This window comes from Drosophila yakuba, chromosome 2R (assembly GCF_016746365.2).
Source record: "Drosophila yakuba strain Tai18E2 chromosome 2R, Prin_Dyak_Tai18E2_2.1, whole genome shotgun sequence".
Taxonomy (NCBI): Eukaryota; Metazoa; Arthropoda; class Insecta; order Diptera; family Drosophilidae; genus Drosophila; species Drosophila yakuba.
In genome coordinates this window covers 18280201-18298060 of record NC_052528.2, presented here as the reverse complement: position 1 = coordinate 18298060, position 17860 = coordinate 18280201, and the positions used below count along the sequence as shown (strand labels likewise).

Below are 17860 nucleotides of genomic sequence, written 5' to 3'. Positions count from 1 at the left end.
TTTTATAAATTGACAGTTAGTATATATACATATATCAAACGCCCCGCCCCGTGGCTTTAAGCAATATATATCGCCAACGCAAACACATGCAACCATCGCCCATCTCTAGTCTCTCTTTTTGATGTCTTGTGCATTCGACATCGTTTAGTTTTGCTGTAAAATAGTAAGTTTATTGTGAAATATTAAGCGCCAGGTGGTGATAAACACTTAAAAGGCAAGACAGTGAACCGATTTCTGGCAAGGCTTCGAATGAAGCAACTATAAGTCCAGCGGAAACATTTGGCATGCATTTTCGCAAAACGCCATGTTGGCCGCTCAAACATAACCTCAACAAAAGCAAAAACTTATGTGGCCAGAAACTAATAAATTGTGATTCCAGGCGCAGACAAACGACCGCGTAGAAAGTCAACGAAGATGTCGCGTTTCTTTGCCAACGGGTCCGACTCGGAGTCCGAGTCCAGCGAGGACGAGATCCAAGCGACCAACTTCAACAAAGCCAGCGCCTTCGTAAGTACCGCCCAGATTTGAGTCTCATCCATTACTAATCAGTTTCTTTCCGTGTCTTACAGCAATTCAGCGACGATGAGGAAGAGGTCAAGCGCGTGGTCCGCTCCACGAAGGAGAAGCGTTACGAGAACCTAACCAGCATCATCAAAACCATTCGCAACCACAAGAAAATCAAGGATATCCCCAATACCCTGAGCAGCTTCGAGGATCTGACGCGCGCCTACCAAAAGGCATTGCCGGTCATCTCAAAGGAGGAGAACGGCATTACGCCGCGATTCTACATTCGCTGCCTGGCCGAGTTGGAAGACTTCATCAACGAGGTGTGGGAGGATCGCGAGGGCCGGAAGAATCTTTCCAAGAACAACTCCAAGTCGCTGGGCACACTGCGCCAGAAGGTACGCAAGTACATTAAGGACTTCGAGGATGACCTGTCGCGTTTCCGTGAAGCACCCGACCAGGAGAGCGAGGCCGAGGACGAGGTGGTAGCCCAGGAGAGCGATGGCGGCGATGCTGGTGATGACAGCGACGCCGGAGTGAAGCCCACAGAAGCGGCTCCGAAAGCGGTGAAGTCCGCGCCTGCAAAGGCTGCGCCCGCCGATGACGACGATTCCGATGACTCCATTGATTGGGACTCGGACTCTGAATCGGAGACTGAGTCCTCCGACGATGAGAACCAGTACCAGAACATGCGCGAGCGTTTCTTGAAGCGTACTACCGAAAAGGAGGAAAAGGACGACGACAAGAGGAAGGATAAGCGTAAGGAGCAGAAGGTCAAGATCCGCAAGCGCGCTGAAGACGATGAGGATGGCGAGTGGGAGACCGTGGTCAAGGGTCATGTGGTAGAGAAGCCCAAGATGTTCGAAAAGGACGCAGAGATCGATGTTCCCCTGGTGCTGGCCAAGCTGTTGGAAATTATGTCCGCTCGCGGCAAGAAGCGCACCGATCGCCGTCTGCAGATCGATCTTCTGTTCGAGCTGAGGGACATCTCCGATCAGCACAACCTGGGCACCGCCGTCTCCGTGAAGATTCACTTCAACATCATCTCGGCTATCTACGATTACAACCAGAAGATTTCCGAGCCCATGAAGCTAGAGCACTGGGCTCTGCTTTTGGAGGTGATGCAGAGCATGTTGAAGCTTCTACTGGCCAACACCGACATCATTATGAGCGAGAGCGTGGCCGAGGAGCACGAGGAATACGTCACGGCGCCGTTTTACGTGAGGGGATGCCCACTGGCTGCCGTGGAGCGCCTGGATGACGAGTTTGTCAAGCTGCTGAAGGAATGCGATCCACACTCGAACGACTACGTGTCCCGACTAAAGGACGAGGTGAACGTGGTGAAGACTATTGAACTGGTGCTGCAGTATTTCGAGCGTTCTGGCACCAACAACGAGCGCTGTCGTATCTACCTGCGCAAGATCGAACATCTCTACTACAAGTTTGATCCGGAGGTGCTGAAGAAGAAGCGCAATGAAGTGCCAGCCACCACCTCGACCTCCGTAGACGTAATGGATAAGCTGTGCAAATTCATCTACGCCAAGGACGATACGGATCGTATCCGTACAAGGGCCATCTTAGCGCACATCTACCATCATGCCATGCACGACAACTGGTTCCAGGCCCGTGATCTAGTGCTGATGTCTCACCTGCAGGACAACATCGACGCCGCAGATCCCGCTACCCGCATCCTGTATAACCGCATGATGGCCAATCTGGGACTGTGTGCCTTCCGCCAGGAGAACGTCAAGGATGCTCATCACTGTCTGGTGGACCTAATGGTCACCGGCAAACCCAAGGAACTGCTGGCCCAAGGATTGCTGCCTCAACGCCAGCACGAGCGATCTGCCGAGCAGGAGAAAATCGAGAAGCAACGCCAGATGCCATTCCATATGCACATCAACCTTGAGTTGCTCGAATGCGTCTACCTGGTGTCTGCTATGCTGCTCGAAATTCCTTACATTGCCGCCCACGAGTTCGACGCCCGCCGCCGCATGATCAGTAAGACGTTCTACCAGCAGTTGCGCTCCTCAGAGCGTCAGTCTCTGGTGGGACCACCAGAGTCGATGCGTGAGCACGTCGTGGCTGCCGCCAAGGCGATGCGTTGCGGTAACTGGCAGGCGTGCGCCAACTTTATCGTTAACAAGAAGATGAACACGAAGGTTTGGGACCTCTTCTACGAGTCTGATCGCGTACGCGAGATGCTGACCAAGTTCATCAAGGAGGAGTCGCTGCGAACCTACCTGTTCACCTACTCGAACGTCTACACCTCGATCAGCATTCCCTCGCTGGCGCAGATGTACGAGCTGCCCGTGCCGAAAGTGCACTCCATCATCAGTAAGATGATCATCAACGAGGAACTCATGGCCAGCCTGGACGACCCATCCGAAACAGTTGTTATGCACCGCTCGGAGCCATCGCGTCTGCAGGCCCTGGCCATGCAGTTCGTGGACAAGGTCACAAATCTGGTGGACGTCAACGAGAAGGTGTTCGACATGAAGCAGGGCAACTTCTTCCAGCGCGGCAACATGGGCAATCGCGGAGACCGTGGCTACAACCGCAACCAGAACAACCAGGGCGGCAATTGGCTTGGCCAGCGGCGGGATCGCAACAACCGCAACCGTAACCAGCGCGGGCACCACAAGAACAACCAAGATAGGCAGCAGCAGCAACAGCAACAAGTCCAAACCATCGACGAGGAGTAGACGTTGCTGCATCCAAAGCCCATCCTCTCCAGCGAGCGTTAGCTTAAACATCAGCAAAACTTAAACAGATCAAATTTGTAGCACTTCGACTATTAAAATGGAATGGCCATGGACAACAAGTTGGGTCAAATGCTGTCAGGCCTCCGATTCGGTTCCCGACTGGGTCGGAGGTCTGTTTTTATCATCCGTTGTATCCATTGCATATTGTTGTAGCCAAGTCACACATCAATTTGTTTTAGCGCTCATTACGTTAAATGATAATACTAATAACTACATTTTGTATGAACCCAAAACTGAAAAAACCTTAAAAACAAGAGAAAGAAAATCAGTGACTTTTATCACGGGGGTGTTGCCAAAACTCTACAAACATCTTTTTATATTAAATTGATATGTACTAACAAGAGTACCATTTAAGTCGGCTTTGCAGATCATTACAGGCGGATTAATAAGCTTTTTATCTTATAGGTAATAATAAGATTTGAATTTCGATTACAAGCTTCGTTTCTGCGAAACGTTTGATATCGATATGTTTTTTACTCACATCTCTGAAACCTTTTCTTCAGTAGTACCGTTCCACGTACCTTTGACACATTTTTTTCGAACTCTTGTAATAGTCATTATAAATTAAAATCAAAACATCATACCTGGTATACAAATGAGCAGCGTTGGTGAGGATTGTAACGAGCTGAAGCAGCAGTACGACGCCTGTTTCAACAGCTGGTTTTCAGAGCGGTTCCTAAAAGGTCAAACGGATGACTCAGCGTGTGCTCCGATTTTCCGGATTTATCAGGAATGCGTCAAGGTGAGCTAATTGGCTCCATAACCAAGTGTATGGTTTGACCAAGTCTGTAATCCCCAGCGCGCTATTAAGGAGAAGAAGATCGACTTGCGGGAGATAGACCCGATCTTTGAAACTGGTCTTGAAGACGATAACGCCAATAGATCTGGTGGAAAACAGCAGGCTGGCAAGAGCTGACCCCGTAAGCGCTCTATAAAGACATTCTAATCCTCGCCAGCTTTCTTTTGCTGCACCATTTCGTAGTACTTCGGCTGTTGATAGAATCATTACGGAGCATGGACAACTGTTTTCGCTCTAACCAGAGTGCCTTTATTAAAATAAATTAGATGTTCTTAAAGAATTGAAGATTCAAATTTCGATTGCATGTTAAGTTTCAACGAAACTTTTATCGATATGCTATATGCCACATCTCTGAAACCTTATCTTTAGTATGACCCTCGCACAAACCATTCTCACATTTTTTCGGCGTATTATTCAATAGCGAAATTATAACTGAAAATCAAAGAACTCCATTCCACAAATGAACAGCATTGGCGAGGATTGCAATGAGCTGAAGAAGCAGTACGACGCCTGTTTCAACAGCTGGTTTTCGGAAGGATTCCTAAAGGGTCAGACGGATGACTCGGGCTGCGCGCCGATTTTCCGTGTTTATCAGGAGTGCGTCAAGGTAAGACTAAAGTTTCATCATCCAGCTGGTTAATCCAACCTTTGATCTTTAGCGCGCCATGAGGGAGCAAAAAATTGAGCTGCGGGAGGTCGGATCTGAGTATAACACGGGCTCGGAGTACGACAACGCAAACAATTCCGGCGGCAAGACGCAGCCCAAGACCAAGAGTTGATCCACAACGCAGCTCCAGCATCCTGGCTACGACCTTGAGTCCACAGTTGGCTAGAAGCCGGGACACAATGACCTCACCGGTAACCAGCGGCGGCACCAGAGCGAAGGAACGGCCTAGGTTAACCACGTAGCGAGGCAGCTTTGGTTTGGTTCCATGACTCGTATCCGTAAAGCTATACTTATGTAAATTATCTAGTGAATGTTTTATAATTAAGTTCAAATAGCGAACTATAAAAAGTGTTATATGCAGACAAAATCCGGCTTGGAGTTTCTTAAAAGTAAAAGAATAAGCGAGGGTCGGAGCTCTTACTAATGTGCAAACATTTCGCCACACTGATAATACAGCGTATTGAAACACAGTACCTATAAGTCATAAGTTAAATGTAAATCCCATCGGCGAAGCAAACAGATAGGAGTACTTCCCCAAATGGGAAATCACTGATAAGCTGCGGTAATCTCACCTATAAAAAGGAGCAGCGAAAGTTGCAGCAGCACAATCCACAGTTAACCTCTCAGTAATCAAGATGCAACTGCTGCCAATCCTTGTGCTCCTCGCTCTCGTCATCTGTGCCGCCTGCAAGAACCACGAGGAGTGGCGAGAACACCGACCAAGTGACTACGATCCCAGGCCATATTCAAGGCAGTTCTAAATCACCAGGAAACTACACCAATGAGAAGAACCACGAAAAATCGATACAATCACAGAAAAATCTTAAAAGTAATAAACATGATCTAGGGAATTAACGATGTATTTGTTAAAAAACCAAACCGAAGCTGATGCCGAAGTGGGTAAATTATTGGCAACCGTTTCTATAGTTTTATCTGAAACATGTATAAATGTTTACTGGCTTAAAAACTAAGTTTTACTGTCACAGTCAAACCAAAAACACATCTAATCAAAACTGTTTTCAGTGATGAAACTGCGACAGCAGACAATAGAAACTTAAAAACCTACACAACTTTATGCTTTAAGATTAGGTGGGACGAACATTCACTTGCCACCGGCAGTGAATTTGGAGAGCTTTTCCAGCAGACCAATGTAGGAAGTATGCTCATGGGCAGTGGCTAGGTCCGACAGTTTCTCAGCAAACTCCTGGCTGATGCCCTTCTCCTCCAGCAAATTGATTAGCAAGTCGTACAAGTAACCGTCAAGCACATCGCCAGCGACGGCATAGACCTTATCGTTCCACTCGCCCTCAAAGATGGCCATTTCATCAATGGAAAAGACATCGTCTGAAAGGTAAGCCCAGTGTTATCACTCAATCAAAAGGGACTTCATTCAAAGTACTCACTGTACTCGCCCTCTTGAGCTTCGCCTTGAAGGAAGCTGCAGGTGAAGGACAGCGTAGAGTTGCCCTTGATGATGTCCACTTCGAACTGGGGCTTGCTCCTCATTTCGCCGAGCTCCGGCTTGTCGGCATTTGGGTTAATTTCCGGCTCCTCCTCGCTGTCCACCGTGTGGTTCACATTGAAGCTGACCACCACCTTCTCCTTGTCCGTCTGCTTGGTGAGCTCCACATCCGCGCCGGTCAGTTTGACGGCGAATCCGTCCAGGGTGCTGGGCACCGTTTTGCCCTTTTGCACCTTGCGCTCGGCCACGATCTCCTCGGTGAGGAACTCCACCAGTTCCCGCTCACCTAGGATAAACAAAGGGTTTTATTTCCAGTGTTTTGGTCTACATTTCGTCACTCCGCAATTGAGGTTATGTAACCGGCGGCATGGATCATCCGTGCCAGACTTCATTGAGTTAACTTACATTTGGTGTGCACGTTGCAGCCGCACGTGCAATTAATGCTGGGCTTGTGGAGATTCAACACGGTTACATGATCGGATCCTCCGGCTGTCACCGGCTTTTTGGTCATGTGCCACAGGCTGCGGGTGAAGTCGCGCTTGCCCAGAGATCCTGCATTGGAGCTGGCCAGAGCGGCAAATCGCATGGTAGCTGTCCTCAGGCTGTTCATCTTGTTATATAACTGCGAATCGGTCTTTTTACTTTAATTTAACAGAGAAATGTGCTACACGCCAAAAGTGTAGTGCCTGGTGTGACCGTTGAATCAAGTTAAGAAAATGAAGCGGCCAATTTATCTGCAGCGATAACTTTTGCTTATCGATGATTTTTGAGCGCGAAAAGCCTTATCGAAAACGATTTAAATTTTAAAATACTGGTTTTTTCTATTAAACGAATTAATTTTAAATAAATTTTACTTTTCTTTTTAACCAATTAAAAAGCCACTTTGAATTATGAAAAAAATGACGACTTTATTAGATTCACGAATTGCTTATCGGATGTATACAACAATATACACATTACAAGACATACACAGTAATAAAAACTAAACACCATGATGGGTTCTCTGGTTCTTGATCCTCCAAGCGGAAGACCCTTTCCTACACAATATTATCATGCATGTAATCAGACTCTTTCGTCATATATATCATTGTTTTTCAACCAAAAGGCATATCATTTCATCTTTCTAAAATTTCAATAAAATCTATCACAATATGAGAAATTTATCATTATATTACCTTTTTTTAAGATTTAAAAATATTATATGCATAGCTTTTTTCGGGATTTTCCATTTTTAAGACTTATGTTAAGATTTAGACATTAGGCGTAGACATACGTATAAAAATATATTAATTACGATGAAAATTGCATTTTACACGTTTTAAAAATATAATTGCCATTGTACATTGTATTATGCAACTTCTTTAGTGGGACGGACAACAGCTTAAGAGTAAACATAAAGTTATTAAAATGCTGATTTACGTTCATTGCCAAGCTCATTATTTTCATGCAAAGCTTACAAGTTTAGCGTTAAGGCCTAGATTCGACACGATACTATTTATACTATTTATAAGGCTTGCTGTTGTTGCAGTGTTCATTTATTTTCGCTTTCTTGTGCGTATTTTCATCATGATGATGTGGGGGCTGCGGTGTCAGTTCATATCAAACAGCCTCATAGAAGTTTTGTTCGTTCCTTAGCCTAGTTCGTACTTTTAATTACATTCTATGTTCAATTCCTTATTGAGCTTATGTTAGATACAATTTTACGCTTTTGTTAGCCACAAAGCATAGAGCTTTCAAGTCTATGTCGCATTCTGTTAGTTCTCCACAAACAAACTCATATAGAAAAAATTAATCATTCAGTCTAACAAAATACTTGTTGAATATTCGATTGAATTTCGAGAAACAATTGGGGCTGGTCCTTTTCGGGTTCGAATTCGGTATGCATGATATGTGTGTAAATTTGTACAGCTCTAATATTTGCACTTAAAGATTATACATTAAGAGTACATATAAGGGGCGACACCTTCGGGCTGCGAAGCCAAGAGCAGACACTCCTATTTTGGACAGTAATGGTCGACGTCAGGGGAATGCGGAATGCTTCAGTTAGCTCTTGTTGTGGCAGCCCGCACACTATGTTGTCAATAAATTTAACTAAATTTTGCCAAAGAAACTAAGCTTAATCAAATTTTACATCAAATTAAATTACAATACAAGCTAAGTAAAAAAGATGCAACAGCTTCGGCTCCCTATCTTTCGAATGCGTTTCAAACGCATCCGACACTGTCGTTTACATTATTTGCGGATTGGGTGGGGGGTTACTATAACTAACAGCAACATAAACAACGAAAATATGTTTTAGAGTATAGAAATTCGACTAATTTTGCAGTTGGCTGCCGTTGCAAGCCCACTAGATGTAAGTGCGCTTCACTTTCGTCAGCGTTGACGTTTTGCAAGGCAACTCTTTTTCCAAATGTTCCGTGGAGTTTTTGCACTCATGACTGCGATCCTTTTCTAAATCCAGATTAGGTGTTTTTTGTGTGGTCGTGTAGGCATTGGAGCCCATTAACAAATTTATGTCTTTGCCGGTATTTTGATGTTTAAATTGCCTGTTGAAACTATTTAATTAGAATCCGGTATTCTATTTTACAATATAAACTTACATTGGCTTGCCGAAATGATTGCGGTGACTTTCATCCATTTGGGCCTCCATCAGGCGACTCTTAGCCTTCACACAGAATATTCCTGCGCTGCCGCCCACCAGGAAGGTGACGAAAACCACAATTGTAAGTAGCAGTAAGCTGGGAGCTGAAGCCTGATTGATTTCATCCACACTTGCTATCGATTTCTGGGGATCTGTGGAATTAAAGCGCGTATTAAAACCACAACATTCTTAGAACAATAAATAATAGTACTAACCGTTCAAATTGGGCATAATATCGTCGGGATCCATGGACGTAAGGGTGATCTTGTTCAAACCAAAGTCATCGCCACCAGTGGGCTGTTGCTCCAAGCTTGGCTGACTGCCCTGCGACGAGCCCACATTGGAGTACAATAGTTTCTGCTCCTCCGTTGGCGGTGGAGCCATGGTAACAAAGCTCACGGTCTCCGCACCAGGTCCATCTCGGGGAATGTGAGGACACAGTAAAGCAGCAGCTTTCTTAGTGCTGTTGAGGCTTTGCAGATAAGTCTTTGTTCCGAACTTGTGTTGGCTGGTGGCCAGGTTCTTGCATTCGTGTGTCTGTAAGTCCCAGGCGCAAATGGGATCCTGTAGACTTAGGCAGCCCAGACAGTCGACAATATGAGAGCAGTGGTGGAGGGGCACGCTAACCAAGCTGCCATCGCTAACTACTACCAACGAGTTCTTCGACGTGGAGATCACCAACTCCCTGATTGGTGTTCCAAGTGGAAGCACCTGCATCTCTGATATCACCACTGTCTTCAGGCGATCAACAGTTGAGTTCGGGTGGGTGCTCAGTATATTGATGAACTTGGTCACCTTGCCGTCGTCGGTGCCACTGTATATAACATCGTAGTAAGCACCACTTAGGGATTTTACCTGCGGATGCACTGCAATCGCTGTGAGTCGGTGGTGCAGATTCACCTTGGTCAGCAACGGACGACCGTGCACTGCCGGCACAGCGTCCTCCATCAACGGATGGTTCTTTATGAAATTGACCGCGATGCTGGTCAGAGTTCTAGAGTCCTCTACGCACTGGCCTGGACGCGGCTTCGGTACCTGCTCCCGCTCCACTGGCAGCCAATGGGACTGTGAATCCTTCTGCGACTTGAACTCTCCATCAAAGGCAGCCAGTATGTCATCTACGTTAAAGGCACATACGGCCGAGCCGGGAATAGCATTCACAGAGGTGGTGAAGACTGCATAAACCAGCGACTTGGATCCGCTCTCCACAATCGGACTAATGGCCTCTGTAATGGGGTTTGCATCAATTGAGATTATTATAACCAAAAAGTGTATTTTAACTTACGGATTTCGTCGAAATAGAAGGGAAACTCGCCGGGCACCGAGCAGTTGAGGCGCGCCTTAAGGAAGGAAGTCCAACTCTTGCCGTGGCTGTAGGGACCGCCTCTGTCGTTCTTGCAAACCCTGGCGACCCGCGAATAGACGGCCTTGCCAAAGTTCATGAACTCCATGGAGAGTTCGCGGAAGAAAAACAGCACGAAACCATTTCTCTCGATGGCGCCAACAAAGTCTGGCTGGTTGAGTTGCTTGAGATCATACTGTTCGGTACGCAGGTTCTCCCTGTAGATAAGGGGATCTCCGCCCGAAAAGTCCGCCACAGTGGCGCTGTACAAGTGCCCGTCGGCGAAGGCGTACGTGCTGTTGTGGGCGGGGCTGTAGGGGCACAGACCCTGGGCCTCCACGTCTCGGCTAACTTCATAACGCATGGCGTGGGCGTGACCAGCAGAGCCGGCCTCCTCGGATGACACTTCCACCGGCGTGTAATGACGACAGCGCGGCTTATACGAATTGGTGCCGCAGAGCAGCACCTCGCCATTGGGACGCAGTGCATAGACGCGAAGGTAGTTATGGCAATCCCACTCGTGCTTCCCCTTTAGGGCACACAGCTCCCGGTCCGCATCCGTGCTGTGCCACTCCAGACGCGCAATCTCCTTCAGGCCATTTAGGCTCACATTGTAGATGACGTCCCTGCAAATCGAGATAGAGAACAATTGAATTAACAAATGCGGGAATTAATTCGCCGATGGCGTGTGCCTGCACAGAATGTGGAATGGAAGCCAGCCAAGTACGGTGACCAAAAATAAACGACAAAAAAACGCGTGAGCTGAAAGCTTCGTGCCAGGAGCATACAAATGTTTGCCCGAACAGTGTCGGTAAGAATAATAGTTGTGAATAAGACCTATTACTAGGTGCATCAACTTAATGTACTCTCTTTAACTTATGTATGTTTTACATTTCAACAAATTGTGTTGCCTTAACTAAGGCTTTTCTAACATACATACTCAAAGAGTTTAACATTTTAGGTAAACACTTTAAGCAAGTTTTACTTTTAATAAACAACACGTTTTTCATTAGCGACAGCCCAGGGTTTTATTATTTCTTCCTTTTGCACGAGAGCATTTTCAAGACCACACTGCTATTAGTTTGACCGCATCTGTTTTTACGCCCCGCCGACAATCATATCCCAAGGTTGCCTGTGTGCAAATAATTAGAACTTGTACACAATTGTATAATTCTGTGTTTTAAGTGGCTAATTATTGTTGCTGCTAATTTGTTGCTATGTTCTTTATGGCACCAGCAAGTCTGGGGTGCTGGAAAAGTATGATAGATCGAAAGCTGGTTTGCATTTGTCGGTCCATTTCAGATCGCCGATAACTGACCATTAGTCACTCAAATGGTAGTTTGCGCGGCTCTCATGTAAATGAAGTCAATGGGTAATTATAAAATGTATGACCACAGAACCTTATCTAAATAATTTTATTTGAAAATTCATATAAGTTTTAATTCATAAATGTATACCAGCCTTCGTAGCAACGTGATAAAAAATGCAATTCGTTTTGACTTTGCGCTCATGAGCAATATAATTATATGGATGAAGCTGAGGAAGTGGTATTTATTCCAGACATTTGTATCTGGCCAATGCCAAATCACTTCGACTTCCCGGAAAGGGAATGAGAAATGCTAGATTTGCACTTGCCACTAATGGAAAATGAATAGCAAGCCAAGCAGCCAATAAATCGGTAGAGTAATGCCAAATGGCGCGCTGGTTATTCCGCGAATCGAACGCTGTATAATTGTGTTTTTATAAATATTTAAACGTGTTCGTGCCAAGTTTATTTGCGCACAGGTAGTGCAGCAGCGGGAACTTTTTTATTGTTTGCCAGAAATCAAAGGGATCGAATGGGTCGTAAATATATAAGAAAGTCACTTACTTGGCACCCACTAGAACAAACTCATCGTTGTGGTCCAAAATCTTGAAATAGTCCGTCGAGTTGCCTATAAAATGGGCTAAGACTTTGTCTTGTTCTGAAAAGAAAGAAAAAAAGAAATGTTATTGAAGGCTGCGTTATATAACTTGTGCGTTTACTCGTGTTCTTCAGATTTTGCACAATTTCATTTTAATTTCTGTTTAACTTGCTTCAGAGGAAATGCTAGTTTGTTGCTGCTGGCATTGCGAAAATTCCGCCAGATAAGCAGCTTGGAAAATCAGAGCTAAGCTTACACAGCTTGGCATTTGCCATTGATAAACCAGCAGCAACAAGAGCGGAAAGCAAAAACCAAACAAATGACACAAATAAACAAATACATAGTTAGATAGTTAGTTTCGAGAAGGCGGAGGAGGAGGAGGAGAAGCCAATGGCACATACTTGTTTGCAAATCAGGCCGCACGTCGGGCATCCAACCTGCGACGATCGTCAGGCCGGCTAAGGTGATCAGCAGTATCATAGATATCGTATTAATTAACATCGCCGCCGATGAAGGTCTCCTCTTGGAGCTCATTCTGCTGTATCGCTGTCTCGTAGTAGATGTGCGCAACTAGTACTCCACTGCTCCTCCGAGTTCTGATGATTCAGCTGCTTTTTGCTGGTGGTGCCAATGGGGCTGCTGCTTGGATGGCTGGCTGGCTGGCCTCTCCGACTGCTTTTAATCACTGACGCCTCGCATTCTGATGTCCGATGTCTGCCATTGTCGCCGATAGTTGTGCTGATTACTGGTGTTATTGTCGCTGCTGCTGCTTCAGCATCTGGCTATAAGCATTCGAGTGTCAGCGACAACGACACAATAATTTACGCCCAGCAGAACAACTTGTTGGTTTTATTTTAATGCAATTAGCTGGTGGCAAAAAGGAAAACGCAAAACCTGCAATTGAAACCAATGGCAAAAGGTGTGTTAGAAAATTATTAGAATTTTTTCAGTGGTTCGCGGCGAATGCAATAACATATCTCGAGCGCATAATCAGCAAACTTTTGACTAATCAAAGCGAAACAATATGTAAGTTTGCAAAAGAGCACGTAGACGGCAATCGTGTTTGATTTGAAACGCATAAAAATTTGTGCTTATGTCCGCCATAAATTTGTTTGTTTATCATTCGGGTTTCCCCTTTGTGTTGAATCTGCTTTTATTACCGAATCAGATAATTAAATCCACTTATATAACGGCTACTTGTGAATTCTGCACACTTTCTTCTCGCCAGTTTCTTTCCGGCTTAGTTTTGTGTTTTGTATTTTTCGTATTTCGCGTTTTGTTTCTTGTCTTTTCGTCTGTTTTTACTATCATCAGTTTGGGCAGCGGACCGCGAACCGAACGTGGGCTAGACTCAATGAGCACTGAACACCGAGCACCGAAAAAGAGCATGAAATGCGAAAAGCAATCAACGTAAGGCAACCGCCCACGCTTTGAGAGCAACTGGCGCACAGTTTGAGCAGCACTTGCTGCTGTCCCTCTCCCTCCCTCCTGCGCTATCCCTCTCCGTCTGCCTTTCTGTTACAGCCAAACCTCCCTATGTGTAACACATTCTGAAGGGCGTCGGAAAAACCCAGGTTGAACGGTGTTTATGAAACTCCCTTAAATTTAGAACCTACTAAACTTGGGTTCTGAAATGTTTTACTTTCTATGAATACTGGGTATTTCTCAGTTTACTCAAGTTTACTCAGTTTACTCAGTATTTAATGCTGAAAAAACAATGATGCATTTCCTTTTATTATATGTATTTCAGTCGCATGTGATGATTTTATATTTTTATGAATGTACCAAAGAATGAATAATTTAAATAATTATTTTAGAGATGAAGATTATCCATTTTTGTGATAATTTTATATTTTTATGAATGTACCAAAGAATGAATAATTTAAAAAAATATTTTAGAGATGAAGATTTTCTGTTATCCATTTTTGTAATAATTTTATATTTTTATGAATGTACCAAAGAATGAATAATTTAAATAATTATTTTAGAGATGAAGATTATGCATTTTTGTGATAATTTTATATTTTTATGAATGTACCAAAGAATGAATAATAAAAAAAAAATATTTAGGAGATAAAGATTTTATGTTATCCATTTTTGCAGATGATTTCAATCTGTTTTTGCTCTAAGTCCACATAAGTTAGAAACTGCTAACTGGTTGAGTGTGAATTAGTTGTATTTAGTTTCTAGCAAGGCAAGCCTTACTGTACAGCTCCTAGACCAATCCAATTCAATATTCCGCATCCTGGCTGACATGTCGTGTTTTCCGAGCATGACTCATGCCGCCAGCCTGGTTTTCCTGCTTTTGTTGGGAATCACGTGCGGTATTTTCCGCCAATTTCCCTCCTAATCAGCGCCGAACTATGATTTTCAGGACGTGCCGCTGACGCTCTACAACTGACTACCTTTCCATCTTTCCAACATGGCCCCGCGGCGAACACCGGACATTCGAGCAGATAGGTGTGTTTTCCTCATTCACACACACACGTAATTTCCATGCGGGTTTTCAGGTTTTCAGTTGGTTTTTTTTTTCTCAAGACGCACACTCGAATGATATAGTTTCTCACGCACCCAAAAAGTCGGTGGGTTACACATGGACAACTTTTACCTACCGACGTATCGGAACGGATCGGATCGTCTTGGTTTTGGCTGGGATCTCCGATAAATGGCTTTATTGGCCAATTGAAGGTCGGTGGCAACTACTTGTTGTGTTTCGCTCAATGAATTCAGTTGACGGTGGTCGTTGTGGTGGTGGTGGATATCGTGTTCGTCTTTCATTTTCCTAAGCGAAGGTTTTTTCACGGCTCAGCCGCCAGAGTTTCAAGTCACAGGTCAAGTGACCTGCGGCCCATCTCTTGGCCGCTTTAATGCCCTCAAATGATGGGGGTTGGCCTTTAAGAACACGTATGAGAAATGCCATAAAAGTGCATAATAAATAATATAAATTACATTTGAATACCCTCTTCAGCGGCACAATTTATCACTCCGCTTTGCGGCTGGCTTAGTAAGCGGAGAAATCAGCGAATGGCACCGACCGCCACTTTAGGTACTTCTTCTTTCAGTTGTAGCCAGTGGAGCCACTTACAAAAATAATCAGTCATCTAGGCATCTAGACAGCTAATTAACACCTTTTCTAGGGCACCTAGATCCCAGCAAATTGGTTCTTTTTGGCGTATTTAGAAAGGGTTTACTATTTTCCAAGATAGATTCTTAAAAGAAAAGCATATCTGTATTTGACCCTATATATTATTGCTACAAAGGGTATTCGCTTATCGACGTGGTGGCCACACTTTGAGCCGGCGTTTTCGTAAGTTTTCATTTATTTTTTGGTGGCGTTCTCATATTTCACAAGCCACACACTCGGGTTCAATGCCAGGAAGTCCGTTCCGCTTCTGGCAGCCCATAAAAATACAGATACAATTATGCTAGCTTAAAAAAAAACTGACCGTCTGGCGCTAAATTAATGAGCTCAACTTCGAGATCAAGTTACGAATGTGTGCCACCAATTTTATAATTTGGGATAGTTGGGTGGCACGCCCGACCACCTCCCTGCTGATAAGCATGGGTACCGAAGAGTTGCGAGATAACAGCCTCATCAAGATAAGGCTGAAAAGTATGTCACGTTTGACACTTGTTGCCGCTCCCTATTTCTACCTCATCTTTTTTGTTATTTTGTTATTTTTGTTTTTTTGCCTGCGTGTGGGAAGCCCGACAAAAACGTGTTAAATCGAGATACGTTTTTTTCGAGTGAAAGAATAAACATCTAAGAACTGGCAGGGTTCCCCACTACAGACGTGATCAATACAAAATTGATTTCAGCGTGTAGTTATTAGATATGCACCGCTTACAATCGTCCGCCTACGTTAGAAACCGTATGAAACAGTGAAGCCCCGCTGCGTAGAACTACAGCCTTTACTGCGCCAGTCGTAAAACGATATATGTGTCAGGTAATGTCGTATTACAAATTGGCACTATATCCTGGATAGTAATTAGTACTCATTTACTTAAAGACCATCATAAATACAACAAAATTCGTTCTTCCAAATTGATGAGTCTTAATATCCCACTTTTATGAACTATAACGTTGTAATGGTTTAAGTATTACTTAACAGGACGTGGGAAAGCAGTTTGTGGAGCAAGTCTGTTTTCCCAAGCAGAGTTTACCTGATTTAAAGGCCTTTAGCTTCTCCGTTTAAGTTATAAGCAGTTGAAATGGCAATACATACATTAAATTTAAACGATTTTCCGTTACAAAAAATTTTCTAATAAAACGTTTGTTGTTTTGAAAATCTCTTGAGGTCTATCTTACTTTAAGAATGCCCACTGTACAACAAGTTTGTGTCCGTGGGCGTTTTCATTAAGCCGAACGGAGTGGCAACAGGTGGATTCGAGTGGCGTGTAGTGGATGTTGCCTTTTGGAGCCCGACTGGCTGCCAGCTTTGGTGGAGCTGGTGGACTCTGCTCTGATGTAATGACACTGTGCATATGTATACATATATATATATTTTTTTAATGAATAATTATCAATTGCGGAGTAGGTTTTCTTTTGTTTAACCGCTATCGCCGGAGGTTCATTGCACTGTTCTGTTTTTCTTATTTTCCACTTATCAAACAAAAAACCAAACAGACATGGTCTGTAGAATAGGTTTATCACCGGACTTCCGATGTTCGGTGAATCATACAGACAAACCAGTTTACTATATATTTAGATGATTCAGCTAAATAGTCATTTTGTTGTTAATTTTTTGGAGAGGCGTAATTATGGCGCGACAAGTTTTTAGTTTTTCGTTTGTAAGTTTTTCATTCACAAAACACAGAGGCCGCATATGTGGGAGTAGCTCACGAGGGTCAATTTGGACAGGCTGCACCGCAGTGGGGTTAAGTGGGACGCGTTCCAGTTTTGGCCACTTCAAATGGGGCGGGGGAAGGGGAAAACGCACTTTGGAAATTGGGAACACGGGCTGGAACTTGTGCATACGTATGTCTGTATGTAAATGCAACTTCCATTTGCCGTTTACCGTTGCGGCTCAGTGGTAAATTGATTAGGCTGCTAATCGATTCGATTCTATTTCTTTTTGGACATCAGAACCCGTTTTACTGTTCTACAGACCAGCCACAAGCCATCAGTGAACAGCAAAAAGCAAACTCCGACCACCGCCTGTCTCGCGCATGAAAAACAAGTCCGATATATTCACCTGTAGCTACGCGTCACTTCTAAGCTGGCTAACTCTTTTGCTTCAGCTTCTTTTTCCACTTATTATCCGCTTCTCTTTCCGACTCGAATATACTTTACCACTTTGGCTGCTGTTTACGGCCAACATGCACGCACACACTCACACTCAATGATTTATTTTCTTGTATTACTTGTTTCTTATGTTGCTTTATACATGTTGTTGGTTTTGTTGCTGCTGCTGCTGCATGCGCATAAATTAAGGGGGCGAGAGCGAGAGGGAAGCGCAACACACGTCTGTACACAATGAAAACCTGTTTGTTGCTTTTTATGCTTCCAGTGCGTCTCTTTTGGGTGTGTTGTTGTTGCCTGGTGGCGAGAGACGCTATGCGGGGGTTGTCTTTGGGGTAAAAAAACACTGTTTGGGGCACTCTTAGTTTGCACAAAATCCTTTTTGATCGAATCCTTTGCTAGCAGGCTGCTTTCGAACAGCTATTCAACTCACCAAAATTCATAAAAACATTTAAATAAACGATCAAATTAAGCGAAAAACACGGAACACGAAAAAAGTGTATACAACTTCACTGATCGACGGCCATTTTAAAA

General features: G+C 44.2%; 6 protein-coding genes across 8 annotated transcripts; 4 read left to right on the top strand and 2 right to left on the bottom strand.

The window, feature by feature from the left end:
- The first annotated feature begins 39 nt into the window (after positions 1 to 39).
- Positions 40 to 3438, top strand: LOC6531239 (eukaryotic translation initiation factor 3 subunit C). Of its 2 annotated transcripts, none has more exons than XM_002092015.3 (3): positions 40 to 163; positions 380 to 507; positions 570 to 3438. In XM_002092015.3, the coding sequence occupies exons 2-3, from the start codon at positions 415 to 417 to the stop codon at positions 3207 to 3209; spliced, it is 2733 nt and encodes a 910-aa protein (XP_002092051.1). In that variant the 5' UTR covers positions 40 to 163; positions 380 to 414; the 3' UTR covers positions 3210 to 3438. The 2 variants fall into 2 exon arrangements, with proteins under 2 accessions (XP_002092051.1, XP_039227904.1); XM_039371970.1 differs by lacking the exon at positions 40 to 163 and adding an exon at positions 196 to 214.
- Positions 3439 to 3767: 329 nt separating this feature from the next.
- LOC6531238 (TP53-regulated inhibitor of apoptosis 1) lies at positions 3768 to 4361 on the top strand. Its single transcript, XM_002092014.4, has 2 exons — positions 3768 to 4011; positions 4069 to 4361. Exons 1-2 carry the CDS (start codon positions 3865 to 3867, stop codon positions 4183 to 4185), a joined length of 264 nt encoding a protein of 87 aa, XP_002092050.1. The 5' UTR covers positions 3768 to 3864; the 3' UTR covers positions 4186 to 4361.
- Positions 4362 to 4367: 6 nt separating this feature from the next.
- Positions 4368 to 5102, top strand: LOC6531237 (TP53-regulated inhibitor of apoptosis 1). Its single transcript, XM_002092013.4, has 2 exons — positions 4368 to 4675; positions 4728 to 5102. Exons 1-2 carry the CDS (start codon positions 4529 to 4531, stop codon positions 4845 to 4847), a joined length of 267 nt encoding a protein of 88 aa, XP_002092049.1. The 5' UTR covers positions 4368 to 4528; the 3' UTR covers positions 4848 to 5102.
- Positions 5103 to 5242: 140 nt separating this feature from the next.
- On the top strand, positions 5243 to 5586 carry LOC120320965. The gene has a single exon (XM_039371971.1). The coding sequence runs from the start codon at positions 5371 to 5373 to the stop codon at positions 5494 to 5496; it is 126 nt and encodes a 41-aa protein (XP_039227905.1). The 5' UTR covers positions 5243 to 5370; the 3' UTR covers positions 5497 to 5586.
- LOC6531236 (complement component 1 Q subcomponent-binding protein, mitochondrial) lies at positions 5578 to 6897 on the bottom strand. Its single transcript, XM_002092012.4, has 3 exons — positions 6603 to 6897; positions 6139 to 6483; positions 5578 to 6079 (listed from the first exon to the last, which is right to left on the bottom strand). The coding sequence occupies exons 1-3, from the start codon at positions 6805 to 6807 to the stop codon at positions 5838 to 5840; spliced, it is 792 nt and encodes a 263-aa protein (XP_002092048.1). The 5' UTR covers positions 6808 to 6897; the 3' UTR covers positions 5578 to 5837.
- Positions 6898 to 7085: 188 nt separating this feature from the next.
- LOC6531235 (semaphorin-1A) lies at positions 7086 to 17856 on the bottom strand. Of its 2 annotated transcripts, none has more exons than XM_015195688.2 (7): positions 17760 to 17856; positions 12486 to 12978; positions 12051 to 12144; positions 10124 to 10806; positions 9054 to 10064; positions 8798 to 8990; positions 7086 to 8743 (listed from the first exon to the last, which is right to left on the bottom strand). In XM_015195688.2, exons 2-7 carry the CDS (start codon positions 12616 to 12618, stop codon positions 8545 to 8547), a joined length of 2313 nt encoding a protein of 770 aa, XP_015051174.1. In that variant the 5' UTR covers positions 12619 to 12978; positions 17760 to 17856; the 3' UTR covers positions 7086 to 8544. The 2 variants fall into 2 exon arrangements, with proteins under 2 accessions (XP_015051174.1, XP_002092047.1); XM_002092011.3 differs by lacking the exon at positions 17760 to 17856 and adding an exon at positions 13245 to 13436.
- Between the last annotated feature and the right edge of the window lie 4 nt (positions 17857 to 17860).